This window comes from Cibotium barometz, chromosome 31, assembly GCF_041138505.1.
Source record: "Cibotium barometz isolate CiBa-2024 chromosome 31, ASM4113850v1, whole genome shotgun sequence".
Classification (NCBI taxonomy): Eukaryota; Viridiplantae; Streptophyta; class Polypodiopsida; order Cyatheales; family Cibotiaceae; genus Cibotium; species Cibotium barometz.
In genome coordinates this window covers 53,675,937-53,691,684 of record NC_141076.1, presented here as the reverse complement: position 1 = coordinate 53,691,684, position 15,748 = coordinate 53,675,937, and the positions used below count along the sequence as shown (strand labels likewise).

Genomic DNA, 15,748 nt, shown 5'->3' with positions numbered 1-15,748 from the left:
ACCATAAATTGTAATGTTCACCTTCTCAAATAGTAAGAAACATGATAAGTCCTAGCTCATATCAATGACCTTCATTTCATTTTATGAAAAACAAATCATGGATAAGGATATCGATTACTTAATCATGTTTCATGCCATACCACACTACATCAACCATTTTGTGCCATGTGCATTGCCTATATGATAGGTTGAAATTGCTAAAAGTTCACATTCACTTCTAAGAGTGAATTAGGATACCCATTTTGCAGGTAAATAAAGATAAATTTCTCATTTAAAAGTTGCTATACATGCACCCTTCATTTGGAATCCATGCAATACACTAACATGTCAAAGTTGATAAAATTCTCTATTTTTCTTATTATGACAAAAACTTCTAACTTGCATAGTGAGCCTTAAAGAAATTTGTGGACTCATGTTATATAATTTTTAGTCTCACCATGGTGGAAGTGAGAGGCTCAAAACACGTGTCAAACAAGCTATATGGATTTTATACTTTGTTAGTCTCACCATGGTGGAAGTGGGAGGCTCAAAACACTTGTCAAACAAGCTATATGGATTTTATACTTTGTTAGTCAAGATAGAAATGACTTCTCAAAGGTAGTGGTGTCGCTCACACAAAAGATCATTGCCATTTTTTGAGTGCTCACATTTGAAATTAGTGAGGATCTAATGTGTGATGTTTCAATTGATAAGAGTGCTCTAAGAGTCAAATGTTCTAAATGTTCAATTCTTTTGATCAAGAAATGGGAGACTTTTTGGTTACTCGTTTGATTGATTCTTCAATCACAGAAAGAACATTATTTGATGACTGTGATTGAGATTATAGATAGCCTTTAGCTCTACCCTTAGGTTGGTACTAATATCAACATTCTTATGAAATATATCCAGAGTGTTTAGGAGGTTGATGTGCTCTTAGATTTTACGGTGATATAATGAAGTATTCACATATCCAATAGAACATGAGAAGAACTTCTCTATAAGGGCCCCATATCTCTCTATATAAGTGTCTTCCTTTGTTGTGTGCATGTGTACGTGTGTGTGTGAGAGTGAGTGTGAGAGAGAGAGAGCGTGTGAGCGAGAGAAGATTTTCCACCTAGTATCCAAAGTAATTAGGCTTTGAGAGCAAAGAGGTATATTGTGACACATCAAAAGTCGCAATATAATATGTCTACAATATCTTTTCTCAAGGAAGACTTCCACCCCTGCTCAGCGTCGTTATGCATGGGGTGGTGTATGCTTGAGTAAGTTGAAGGTCTTTTATTTTCCGTTTCAAGTAGAGTGGCCCTTTTTGCTGTCCACCAGTCCTTGGAAGGAAACAATGGTACCACAGACAGCAGCTACTACAGCAAAGGCACCCACGAAGAGGATGAGGGCGAAGGATCCACGGGTGAGGCGCTCTCGACAGAGCTTCACATAGAAGACGCAGGGGAAGATGAGGCAGATGGCGATGGTGATTGAGGATCCGATCAAGGCAATAACATAGTTGAAATAAGGGAGGGCCATGGCACCGATAACGATGAGGGCCATCACAGCGGACCTCATCAAGGTGGTAATGCCAAGCTGAGCCCTTTGCGAGTAATCTTTGAAGCGCTGCGTGACTTTGATGTCCATGGCTCTTGAGACTGGGGACAGCACTAATGCGAACTTGAACAAGGGAGTGAGCACCGTCATCCACAACACTATCTTGGTAGTAATCCTATGCGCCGGCATGCTCAGGGTTATCTGCGAGGCCGTCTCCTTGCCGAACATGAACGCCCCTGCTACCCCTAACCCACACACGAACGTGGTGGCTATGGCAAAGCTTATCAACAGCGCCTGTGCACATATCAATGAGAAACCGCTGTCAACTCACCGACCAACTACAAAATTCAGTCTCGAATAAACCATTAAATTCATCAAAATGACCTAACAAATCAAGTTTCTCTAAGTTGAAGATTTTTAATAACCCTTCCAAAGCAAAGATTGAATTCATGGTCACTTCACAAAAGTTTTTTCTTTCTTTTAAATCTTGAGATCTTTCTTTTGGTGCACATTGGATTAAACACAAATCAAGGTAAAAGCATTATCTTTTGAGCTTAATCATTAATATTCAATTTTGAGTCTATGGTAATGATTTTTTTAGACGTAAAAAGATGACTCTGTATATGCACATGTGCCATGTCGATTCATGAAATATTCAATCATATTAGACTCCGTATACCTTCAAAGTATGGTTTGGAAAAAATATTCATTCCCTTGCAAAAGAGATCTAGCATGCTTCTCCTCTTACACGGTGGGTCCTTGAGGGTTTCTTAAAAGTTCAATTTTGTTCATAAGATTAATGCATGAGTAGTTCCTTTAGGGGTTTCCCATGAGACATGTGCTAGGTAGCAATGAACCAAAATAAAAAGAGAATATGCTATGATGTCAAAAGTGTAGTGTCCATGCCACCAAAGCACAAAGATATATGCTTGTGATTTCATAAGTACGTCCTTCGCACCATCAAATGAGTAGCAAGAGGAAATTATATATAGCTCCCAAGAGAAAGAAAATATACCTTAAGTGAAAAATTACCCAAACAAAGTACAAATCTTGAATATTGAATGTAACTAGCATATTGTGTCTAAGGCTTATCTTTTGTAATCAACATTTATATTTCTTCAATCATAGAAGCCATTGAGGAGAGCAATACCCTAGTAATTAGTTCTTTTAGAATTCAGACTAAGGCTCTCAAAGCATGAATTTTGTGCACTACTAAGCTCTTTTACATAAGGCTAGGGTTGAGAAGAATAGAAATTGCAACTTTTCATAAGAGTGAGAGGTTGGCACTTTCCTTTTCATGGGCAATTGAACAAAAACTAAAAGGAAAAGAGTAGAAAAAGATTTGTTATCTTGAAAAAACAAGAAAAAGGCATGTATTTCTATTTCTAAGGGATGACTGTGGGGATGGAAAGAAGTTTATGTAAAGCTAAGTTTATGTAAAGCTGTCTTTTTCTTTTTATAATATATATATTATTGGTTTTAAAAAATAGAAAATATATGACCAACAAAACAAAACAAGATGCACAAGAGCACTACTAAAAGCAATGTTCCTGGAAAAAGGGCATCAACCTATACAAGGAATATTCATAAATTTGTTACCTCGAGTCTATGGCTTATGACTGGCACGTGTGTGTGTGTGAGAGAGAGAGTGTGGACTTGAAAGAAGACCGATGGACAACGTCGAGCATTCTGAAGTACCTGGGTGAATCTCGACGGGTCTTTCATGGACTTGTAGACGCTGGGGAAGACGGTGGTGCCACCATAGGCGAAAGCGTACAGTCCGGCAGCTACGGGCGCTCCGCGGATGCCCGCCAACGGAATGGCATGCCGGAAACCGATCTGGTCAACGACAGTGGCGGCCAGCATGACGGCAATGAGCAGGAGGATGGTGCTGATAATGGACCAGACGGAAGTGAAGGACAGGGCGCTGAGGTCTCGTATCCAAACTGTAGGAAGCACGCACAGGCAGGCGACTAGGAGCATGACATTCCGGCAGTTGAGCCCTGGCAGGGCGAGGTGGGAGTTAGGGAAAATGTGGCCGAGGTTGTCGGCGACAGAGATGCAGTAGCCGAGAAGGCTGCCCGTTATTTCCATGTAGAAAAAGGCCTGGATCACGATCTTCGTCTTGCGTCCGACTGCTAGCTTTGCTAACTCCTGGTACGTCCCGCAGCCCGTGTTTTCCTGGCACCTTATTAGTAACTGCGCTGCGTAAGCGTACGTACCTGCGACAATCAAAGATATCGCGCCCCCCAACCAGCCTGCCTGCGCGATGGCATATGGCGACGATAGTATCCCCAACCCTACACACAAACAAACGAAGAGGTTACTACTAAATTCCGAAATAATCTCTCTCTCTCTCTCTCTCTCTCACACTCACACACACAAACACTCACTCACTCTCACACATCCCCCGCAAAAAAAACGCACACTTTAAGAAATGGAAAATATATTATTTTCTACATTGTAAGATTACACAAGTGATATTTAGTTCAATCAATAGTGGCTGTATATGTCTTAGGTCTCATTAGGCAAATCCAAACCATACAATGTTCTATCTTTTGTTTGAGTGAAGTGAGATCAAGAAATAGAAATATTTAGAATTACAAATCCTAGTTGGTTTTTTGCTCCCATAATAAGCAAATGCAAGGCAATTTTTCTTCTCTATAGAAATGACATAATTCCTATTTAGGTAATGAACAAAACATGAATATTTTCTCTTCTTTTAGACAAATACAAATGATCATTGTCCCCCAAAAGGAAGTGGCAACATAAGAAGGTATAAATACAATGGAATTCGGAAATTATGTAGCAATGAATAGATTTTTGTCTACCAAGGGAGTTTGGAAGACGAAGAGTAAGGAACATTCCATTGCAAAAATCGAGAGTTATTACTTAGATGTCAAGGGAGTGGCAAGCGTTTGGTTATGAAAAAACTAAGAAGGCCCATAGGAATCTTAATGATTATTGAAATGGAAAACCGGCTCGCAATAGCAAAAAAAAGGGGATAATGAAATTCCAAGCTACTAATTATGTAGCTACTAATTATGTTTATTTGCATGGGCAGTTAAAAAGCACAAAGTAATTTTAGTTCGTCAACTATACGGATAGGAGACACCTTAATACATGGCGTTTTACCTAAGAGGAGGCTCGTCAAATTAAACGTTGCCTGCGTGAAGGTGGAGTTTCCTTCTCCGTGCTTCAATGAAACGCCCTCGCCGCCTTCAACAGCAAAGCCTCTCCGTTTAAGGTCTATCTCATGACCAGCATCCGGCGTGATTGCAAGGGCAAAGCTTGCAGGAGGCGGGGCGACGGCGGCGGCCGGTTTGTCTCCCATTTGTGTCACTTGGTCGCCCAACGAGCTAGCTGAAATGCAAAGGCCAGCATCACTCGGTATTATAGTAGTGGGTTTGGAAAGATAATGATTAAAGTGGTGGTGATGGTCATGTGCAGCACAGTCAGTGGGGCTTGGGCTTCTTCTGTTGATATTGCGACGGCATGAGGGATTGATGGCCGGAAAGGCGTGATGCTCCTTCTTGTCACCGATATCCGTATCAACTGCAGGGCCATCGTGTATTGAGTGCGGCAATACCAAACCGATACCATTAAGATTCATCATCTCGTCTACACCCACAGCAACAGCCGCCTCCTCGTCAGGAAGAGCCGTCTCTTTACGAGATGAAATGATGGCCATGGATGGGAGCGAGAGAGAGGGAGGCAGAGGGGGCCGGGGTGGGTGCGTGTGTTGTGTGGACCAAGTAATTCCGTAAGCTCCCGCGCTCTTCTTATATCTTGCCACGCTACCACCTCTAGCTTTTCTCGACTCCTCACTCGCTCTCCCTAGCTCAACTTTAACGAGTTGAAGGACTAGAACGGCTTCGAATCTCCCCCTATATTGGGCCCCCTCTTTGAAACAGAAGGTCCCTTTGTTCTAGGTATAGAAATGACGTTTAAAAAACGTTTCTTTCTCTTTCTTTTATTCTACATTTACACTACTCTATGACTTCTATTTACACTACTCTATGACTTCTGAGTCCATCCATTTACACTAGTGCATGACTTTCTCTTTCTTTTATTCTAGATTTACACTAGTGCATGACTTGTGAGTCCATCCATTCCACAACGCAATCACGAGGGCCCCATGCCACACTAAGGTTCCCACGCTAATGTACTGACTATACATTTTTTGTTAGTGGCCACATACAAAGTTTGATGGCAATTCAACACTAACGTCATAAAGTTTGGTACAGAAATGACAATAATCTTTGTGTGGCAAATAGAATCCATGGATGCTTACAAATACACATTAATTTTTTGTGAATCCAAAAGAAATCTTTTCTAGATCCAATCAATAGCGCTAGATGCACTCCTATCAAATATATACCTCTTCTTTATTCGCCAAGTTAATGTCGTTTCATTTGGCAAACACGTGCACCCACTACCCATGATTTCTTTCTCATCATGCACTCTATTTTTTAATTAATATTCCACATCCACTTTTTCATGTAGACGCCATCAAATACTCTTCATGTCTTGATAAAGCATTACCATGTACTTTAACAATGATCTATGATGCACCCTTTCTTGTCACTTTGAATGCGGTAACTTCTACTTCAAGTGGCCATATGCATCTCCAACATCCAAACTCAGTCCTTATTGTTGTTTGGAAAATGTTTTCTCCACATCTAAGGAGGTAGGTGACATGTCAAGTCCACTAAATCAGTTTGTCCCCAGGACCCTCCCATATAAACTATAATAGTCATGGTTCTTAAAACTACTCTCATACTATAATAGTCATGGTTGTTAAAACTACTCTCATACTATTTCATCTCTAATTTTAAATATTGCAAGCAAAGTTGGAGGAAAATTCACTTTTTTTAAACATAGAAAATGCAAAGAGTGTTGTCAAGTGTGGGTTGGTTATTATTGGTTTTGTAGAAGCTCAAAATATTTGTATATACAAAAAGAAAAAAGTAAGTGCATAAGAGTTTTGTAGAAAATGTTTTTTTAAACAATCATATTTGGCAAAGTCACTAGTGGCATAGTAAACATGAGGCATTAAACTATGTGATCTTATCTAGATATACACACTTGGTGTGTGCATTATTTATAGTGTAATGAAATCCTTTAATCTTCAGTAGTGGAGGTTGAAATTTGTGTGCTTGCCACTAACATTTAAAGGTACATGTACAAAAGAAAAGATGTAGGTACTAATGTAAAGAAATAAACTACTCCATATGTATGTTGCCTGTATATTTGAACTCATTTAACAAAGCTAACTTGATGAATGTGAAAAATCTAGTATTATAGCTACAAGTTATTTTTTATTTTACCATTTATCTAATCAAGTTTTTTTCTACCAAGTTACGTGTTTTTAGAAGGTTGAACACACATGATATCAAAGTAAAAACTTAGTTCTAGAGTTGATATCAAGAATCAACATAATGACAATGTTGTAAACTTAAGCGAAAATTTTGTATTGGTATTAATGATCATAGAAGGACTCCTTTCTTTATTGGCATCTTATCAAATTAGCATCTACACTAAAACCTCTATACATGTTTCATAGTTATCATAATTCCTTATGCAATAGCCATGAGAAAGGCTAAAACTAGGATGCAATTTTTGTATTAAGTGTATAATGTTACATCCTTTTTGTAGTAGGTGTACAATTTTTGTACTAGATGTACAATATTGCATCATTTTTGTATTAGGTGTACAATGTTGCATTATTTTGTCTACATGGGCTACCTTCTTGTAGTGGATTCTCTCATTCCTTATGGATAAGCCTGTTGCAAACATTTTTTTTCAATATAGATATTTTTTCTAATAAAATATATAATTTAATAAATGGTCAAAGTAATAGCATTTAAGCGATATAAGTGTGTATCACCTAATTTAGTTTGGTAGTACAAAAACACTTTGCAGTTAACTGGTGGTGGTCGTTGTTTGAGAACTCATAATCAATTAATTGTTTATGCCTAATATAAATAGAAATGGTGTACTAAGATTACAACCACAAATTTTGATTTCTTTGTCCCAAAGCAGCTTAAAGGAATCTTTTAGTATTTTCATTGTTCAATCTTTAAGATGAAATTATTGTACCTTGGGGGGTCACTATCAACAAACTACATAGCTTGGGGATTGAAGACCATATGAAGATGTTATGGCCCTCTCACACTTGGCCATTGGAACAACTCGAGAGGACTAAGTGTGCATATATACTTTCGTGTGACAAGTGAATTGAAAGAGAATTAAATTCAAAACTAGAAGCATATGTAGGAATCAAATAGAAGGATTTAATCCATTGTGAAGGATATATAACGAGTTTCATCATTTAGTTAAGGTCATTTTGGTTCTTCCTCTTTAGTTGCATTCTTGGTGGGGGAGGAAATTTTCATGGTTAGCTTCTCCAAAAGAAGCATTATTAGGCCACCAACTGCCTCACACAAAACAAAGAAAGTAGGAGAATCAGTCAGTATGAACCAAAAAGAGAGAAATGGCACACAATCTTGTGGCAAATATAATGGTTGTAAAACAAGTCCATCGAGAGCAAACCTATTATATGTAGCCTAACATAGGAATAGAGGAACTTCTCTCTCTCTCTCTCTCTCTCTCTCTCTCTCTCTCTCTCTCTCTCTCTCTCTCTCTCCATAATTCCTTGTACAAATGATGTGCCCACTCTGCCCTTTATATGGGAGGGGCCCTTTGTGGATTTAAAGGCGTGTGGGATTTGTTTCCTCACATGGTGTCTACGTGTGGTAGATTTTGGTTTATCCTCAAGCAAGGGAATCCCATCAAGTCTTCTATGGGTGACTTTTTAGTGTGTTTTTCCAATTTCAAGAAAACAAATTGGTGAAGCAGGATCAACACAGTAAAAAGCACCGAATAGCAAAAATAGTGGACAATAAATAATAGCACAAATAGTGGAGAGTAAACAGAAATAGTAAACAATATTATTGCTTACAAACTTTGATTACAAACTAATGGTTGTCTGCCATGTGCTCTAGGTGATAAGGAGCTTTAATGGTGATCTAGATAGACTCTAGATAGAGGATTTCTTGCTTACAAGAGTGCTTAAACACAATAAACTCAATAAAGAGCTAAGGTTGCCGAACTAGTTAATATATAGTACCCAGGGTTGCAGCATGGATGTGGGTCGGCCACATCGGTACCCATGACTTGGTCCAAAATGACTAACCAATCATATCGTCTCACTAGTACCATTATAAATTATAAATGCACCTCACATGGCCATCTGAGATTTTATGGACTCTCAAATGAGCCCTACAACTCGAGAACAGTGTATTCTGGGCTTGTACTATATCCAGAACTCCCTAATACAATCACATAGTTAGCACAAGTATGCATCCTACTTAGTAGAGTGCTAAGTCTCAATAAGTCATCTTCTAACCATATGGTGTCTAAATTGGTAATTACTTGATGTTGCCTAGGTGCTTGCCAGAAGGCCCAGTCCTCCTCTTAAAGTGGGCCTTACAAAATAAAGCACGTCCCTCATCCACAGTAACAACACAAGGGTGGAGCATCAAGCATTTTTTAGCATCTATGTTGTAGCTATGATTTATGAAACTTCTTATGGGATTTTCTTTGTGAATTTGGAAATAGGGTTTTCTATAGTTGCTAAGCATATTAATAGTTCTATAGAAAAATCACTTTTTGGGAATAGGGTGTTCTATAGTTGCTAAGCTTTTGTAGAAAAATCACTTTTTGGGAATAGGGTTTTCTATAGTTACTTAGCATATTAATAATTCTATAGAAAAAAACCACTTTTTGTGGCTTTTAGAGCCTTTAATATATATTCTTGCTAGTAATCTCAACCTAAGATATTCGTTGGAAAACAAATTAAGAGCCAAGGTAATTTTAAAAACATAGTCTTCCATGTTCATAATTAAAAATCTAGTTTTTAAATTTTACATCAAATTATTTTTTGAGCATACAATAAATGCAATTAAAATGTTTCCTTCCTATGCATTTAGGCCCTTAACATGTACCTTCTATGAACCAAAAAGACATGCTTTATATGCATCTCCTTAAGGATATGACTATTACATTATTTTTATGATACTTTTAGTATTTTTGGGAGTTGTAAATTTGTTGGGTACATGATTGTTTTGAAACTTTTACCATAGGTATTTGTATTTCTAAAATGTATCAATTAGCATAAGGAAACTTCTTTGATTAAATCCACTTTTGTGAATCAAATACAAGACTAGTGATACTTTGTAGGCTATTTTGGATTGCTTTATTTTCTAGAATGAAACATTTGAGAGCATTAGTGTTAGGATTAAAATAGGCCTTCAACTGTGAGAGGAAAATCAAATTGTTTCACAATAAGATGTGTGTTGAACTCTTCATGAGCATGGTACAAGCTTGATGTGGGGGGGATTACTTCTTGCTCTCAAATTGTCTTATTTTTAAAAAAATTAATGGTCTAAGTGATGCTTAAATCTTTCTAAAACCTAAGCAAATTGTCTTATTTTCTTAGTTTTTGAATGGTCTATGTGATGCTTAACTAAAAGTAAATTTTGATGCTAAATTTGGAATCAACAAAAGATGTCCTTTTGCATTAAAAGAAAGTTAAATTGGAAAATCTCCATATCTCTGAATGGCTTGAGAATTCTTGCAATCCTCTTACACAAAACTTAAAAACCAATGTTGAATACATATAAAGAGAATGAATCTTTTTACTAAAGGCTAGTTTGAGACTATCCTCTCTTATAACCTAAAACTATAAAGGACGCAAGGAATTTTAACCATCTACCCAAAGTCACAGAAGAGGTTAATGCCATTTTTTCCCGCATTATCCATCAAGCTCTGATATCAATTTGTGGGAAGGGGCTCATCATAACAAGATGGATTTAACTCATGAATAAAAGAGCATAAACATGACTTATTGACTATGTATTGAGTGTGTGTAGTGTTAATGTATGTACCAAATATAATGACTTGAGCTTGCTTAGATAGCTGTATGTACCAAATATAATGACTTGAGCTTGCTTAGATAGCCCTGCAGAGGAATGTCAAATGTCTTAAACTTTGGACTAACCATAATTGTTCATATCCTTTATCCATTATTATAATCACCATATATGAACCTTAGTCTACAACCACAAATGTGATAACATCTAACAAATTATTTTGTGTCCTAGCTACTAAATGCATGAACATTATCCTTTAATGGGATATACATGTTTATGTTTGGCTCTTCAAGTTGGTCATCTCTATACATAAGGAAGCTATGGTGGATACTTAGGGGATGTTAATGTGTCAGTCTAGGTGGCATTTATTTTGATCCAAACTTTGATTCATGCATTTAATTCAAGTGAATCAAAATATTAAATAGTTTGATTGAATAATTTGCCAACACGTCATTGAATTTACATACATTTTTTTGAGCTTTACACTTTATATAAAACTTTCTTTCAAATAAAATTTTCTTTTATATGAAAGATAATTTTCTAATAAAAAAGATAAATCTTTTTTTGTACCAAAAAGATAAACATAAATTTTGTACAAAATTAAAAGCCCATTTTCTTGGTTTCGAATCTCCCTTCCGTTTATTTTTTCATATTTGATAGAAGTCTCTTTTCCCAAGAAAAAAAGAAACATTTTTGACTCCATTTACCTTTATAAGACTTGCTTTTATGTGAGGCATGTCAAGTCAAAATAAAGAAGACAACCTTGATTGAGTAAACCCTAAGGAAGATTTAAAAAATCTAAATCTTGAATTTTACATTTTACTTTCCAAAATATATGAGATTTGTACATTTAATAATATCATAAATTATTAATATTTATTAATTTCTAAATTTTATCTTAAATTAAAAAATTTAAAATAGTTTTTAATAGTTATAGGTCTAAAATAATTAATAAATTTGATTTTTATACTTTGCACTACAAGAACATCGATGTTATTTCCTTGAAAATAATTTCCATGAAACCATGGGGTAAAGTTACAGGCCCTTGGTATAAGTGTGGCGATCATCGTTGATGATGATGATGACTGATGGAAATATCTACAGTGATATATTGAGCCAGATGCTTTTTTGTCCAAGAATCCATAATTGGTCCTCGAAATCATAACAATGATTTAGTATTGAAGGATGGATCAAGCTCATATTAATCTTTAACAATGTGGAATTCACAAAGGGGGAGAGAACACACTTTGGTCATTAGTATGTGGACGTGCAAGTTGAGGAGGAAGAGGGTTTATCTCAAATGATCGAGGAGCCAATGGAGGAGATTATAGCCATAGTATTTGATTCTCATCCTCACGTGTTAAAAAATCCTCAATAGATGCAGATGACAAATCTAGGGCTCGATAAATATATAAACTCTTTGAAGACAACAACTTTTCTAAAGACTGCACAAAAACCCCTAGTGGAAACAAAGCCTTGTCAAAATCAAATTGTTGATTTACTCAAGAAAAGAGTTAGACCCGGAACTTGAAGGGTGAATCCAAGGATTTGGCAATAATCATAGTCCACTTAGTCCTTAGGATAATAAACACTACATTCTCTAGTGTCAATAAAAGATGGATCTAAGGAGGTGACCCAAAGGGGTAGTTCACAATCCTCAAGGTTTGCTAAAGCCCTACTCTTAGAAGTTATCTCCTAGCAAGAACTAGACATTCCAGATAATTGGCACATTCAGAGCTTTGCACAATTTTAAGACAAGCTAAAAAGCCTCAGCAGATATAGATGACAAATCTAGGACTTGATAAATATATCATCAACCCTTTGAAGCTAGGATCTTTTGAGAAAATTGCACACAAACCCCTAGTGCCTGCACAGTTCACTATTTCACCTCAAAGAAAGAAGCAAGTTTTTACTTCAATATCATCTTATCCACAAACTAACAAATATCTAATAAATCATGGGAGACAAAACTACCACCTTTGCTCCACATACCAACAAGGTTCTAAATAAAACTTCAATTTAGTGTATACACCCAACTGACAGGTTAGTCACCCATCCAAATCATCATGGAAAACTCTAGCAATCAGACTGTGAGCACATCTTCTACTTCACTAAAGAAAGATCATTGTCTACTCACCCGTCATTATTGCATGGAAATATTTGCACCAGAAAGCATGCACTACCTTTTTGGAAGGGGAGGGAGTATCAATTTGCCTTGGCTATCATATAGAGTGCTAACAGAAATTGAAACTACATATGTCATGATAGATGCTTCTCAAAAGTGGTGACCCAAAAAGGAAAAATCCGTTCAAGTGGAATAGTTCAGCATACAAAAAATAGACCCATTACAAAATGGAAACTTCAAAACTTGTAATTTAACAAGGTCTATTAGCACAAGATCATATGAGTGAGAACTTCTAGAAAAAATAAATAACATTAAGCCACTTGTTTAGCCAGAAAGCACTGAAGTTTCGGACACCGATACTTCCTTATTCCATGGAGAAGTAAACATGCACCACTCTTTTGGAGGGGGAGAAGATTTAACAAACCTTCTAAAGAAACTCAAAGCGAGTGGAGAAAAAATTCATATGAAAGCTTCCAAAGAACAAGAGATCATCACCATTCTTACAGGCAAACCCAAAGATCATGGTTAGATAGAAAAAGGCATGAAACATGGAATCAAGAGGAGGAGAAAAGGGAATTCCAGTGAAATCCATGGGAATATGAATAGAAATGGAGAAAGCCTAAAGAAGAAGTCTTTGAAGAAGACTCTCTGCTACAAAAGAAGAAAATGAGCCAAAACTCTAAGAAGAAATCCCAAGACATTTGCGACGATGACTTACTCAAAAGGGCAAGTTGTTGAGAAAACGTGGTGCTCATGCTAGATCAAGTGTGTGGAGAGAAGAGACTCAAAAAGTACAAGAACAAACTCTTGCTTATTAAGTTGTTTATGAATACAACTAGGCCTTGCTCACATACAAAATGCCTCATAGCTCCACCTTTAAATAGGTGAGCAAGTGGACCTCAAGTCCATTCACACTCACACTCTTCTCTTCCCCTTCTACATAACCTTAGTCTCTTAATACCCCCCCTCAATACCAACTATGAAAGAATGGAATAGGTGGTATTGGACATAGGATGCCTTTATAACATTAGGCGTACAAGGTTTGGAATATAGGTGTAGTTATCTAGGATTTACAAAAGAGTTCCTAGGGCCTTAGAGGCTAATACAATGTTGCCATCTAAGTCTTTATTTGTTGTTGTCGATGAAGATGTACACCTCAATGATGGTGCACCCCACTCTTTGTATTTGCTTGACTTCTTGTAGATGGCATGGTTGAGACATACATGCCATTGCTTCCACCGCATCCTTTCCACCTTGACCATTCTCACACAATGATCATGACAAGGCTGCCACCCTTGCTTAAGTGGTTTGCTTTTAGATGGTCCTCCAACATGCTTTATGCTTCCTTGAATAATATAACTCCTCCATGTGTAATGAGGTAGATTTAAATGGGAAAGGGAAATGGAGGGTCTTACCACTTGCCTTATGGATTGGTCAAGGGCAGTGTCTACAACTTTTGTGCATGTTAGTTACATGATACCCATTAGGGTTTGAAGTTACAAGGTTAATGAGAGTGAGTAAGTGGTTGAGGTAAATGCTCAAACCAATAAGGTTGATCATCCTTGGCTCAAGAAGGAGAGGGCATGGCTCATAATGTTGCCAATGCCTCTTACAAAAACAATGCCAAAAGATGCTTAAAATCACGACAAACAACAAGGTAGAGCATTTAGGGATACTATGCTCAACCTTACAACTCATCTTATACGATGAAAATGTAGAATATGCAGTGGAATAACTTGCCTTGGGCTTGGGAAATGAACATATGGCTTATGGCATGCCTATGCCTCTTACAAACAAGAGCCTCAAGGGTAATACACATAAACATTGAAGATGAGCACTTAATGTACATGTGCCCAACTTTAAGAACACTCAAAAATCTGAGTTTTATGATGAAAAACCAGAAATCTTCAACCTCTTTGACTTATGAGATGAAGACAATGGCTCATGGTTGCACCATTTCTCTTTGGAAGAAACAGGTTGGCAATAAAGACTTGTAATGTGGCACTTATGATGTGTGCCCGGCCTCCATGTTGATGAAGAAGAGCCTCCTTAATGTAGATGACCTCCTCCTTTGATGGTTAAGACCACCTTAGTGTTAAGCAACACTTTGGTTGATGATTAATATCACCATTAGTGTGTATAAAACACAATTAGTGCTAAAAAGCACATTTTTAGTGTAAAACAATACTTATTTTGGTGATTAGTTCACCATTAGTGTTTAATAACACTATTAGTGTTTAACAACACTTTATAACCTCCCTTTGCTAGATTAATAGTTTAATTAATGTTAAACAACACAATTAGTGCTTAAAAACACAATTTGAAAGCTTTGAAAGCTTAAAAGTTGATGTTGATGTTGAAGCTTGACAGGAATGAGATTTATGAATATCTCATGTGGTTGGAATCTCTTCAAAACCAAGAGAAATCTCAGCAACAACAAACATTTACTTCATCACTTGATTGATTAGAGCAAAGGAGGTGATGATATGAGCAAGAAAAAATCACCAAACATGCTTTAATGGAAGCTTGAGTGGAAAAGAGAGAGGCGATTGGTTTTCTTTTGATTTCCAGTGCGTTGCTGCATGGTTGGAGCTCAAATCAGAGCTGTAGCACCTCCACTCAATGGACTATCAAAGCCCTAAAGTTACTTGCCTTATCATGGCCTACAACCGTCGTATGGCTGTACGGCCAGCGCAGCAACAGTCGGCGCATACAGACATCAATGCCGCAGCGACGTAAGGAGGGAACACACAATTGGCCGTACGAAATGCAACGCCTATGAGTCCTCTATGTACATCTTCCATGAAGACATTTCCTCAAGGTTTTGCCTCTACCGGCTGTTGGAAGGCCCCCAATGGAAGAGGGTTGAGCTCCACACAAGAAAGATAAGCAAAAATTGGAGATATTTGACCTATTCTACACCACAAGTGGTTCAAATCACCTAAGCTCTAAATACCATGTTGAGAAAATGTGGTTCTCATGCTAGATCAAGTGTGTGGAGAGGAGAGACTCAAAAAGTACAAGAACAAACGCTTGCTTATTAAGTTGTTTATGAATACAACTAGGCCTTGCTCACATACAAAATGCCTCATAGCTCCACATCGCACCATAAGTCAATATGTTGAAGCCCTTCTCTTCTCAGATTTTCCTGTTGTTGAGCATTCAG

General features: G+C 37.2%; 1 protein-coding gene across 1 annotated transcript; it reads right to left on the bottom strand.

Moving 5' to 3' along the window:
- Nucleotides 1–1,085: 1,085 nt before the first annotated feature.
- Nucleotides 1,086–5,418, bottom strand: LOC147621047 (amino acid transporter AVT1H-like). The gene is made up of 3 exons (XM_086825294.1): nucleotides 4,657–5,418; nucleotides 3,220–3,821; nucleotides 1,086–1,815 (listed from the first exon to the last, which is right to left on the bottom strand). Exons 1-3 carry the CDS (start codon nucleotides 5,210–5,212, stop codon nucleotides 1,270–1,272), a joined length of 1,704 nt encoding a protein of 567 aa, XP_086681420.1. The 5' UTR covers nucleotides 5,213–5,418; the 3' UTR covers nucleotides 1,086–1,269.
- Between the last annotated feature and the right edge of the window lie 10,330 nt (nucleotides 5,419–15,748).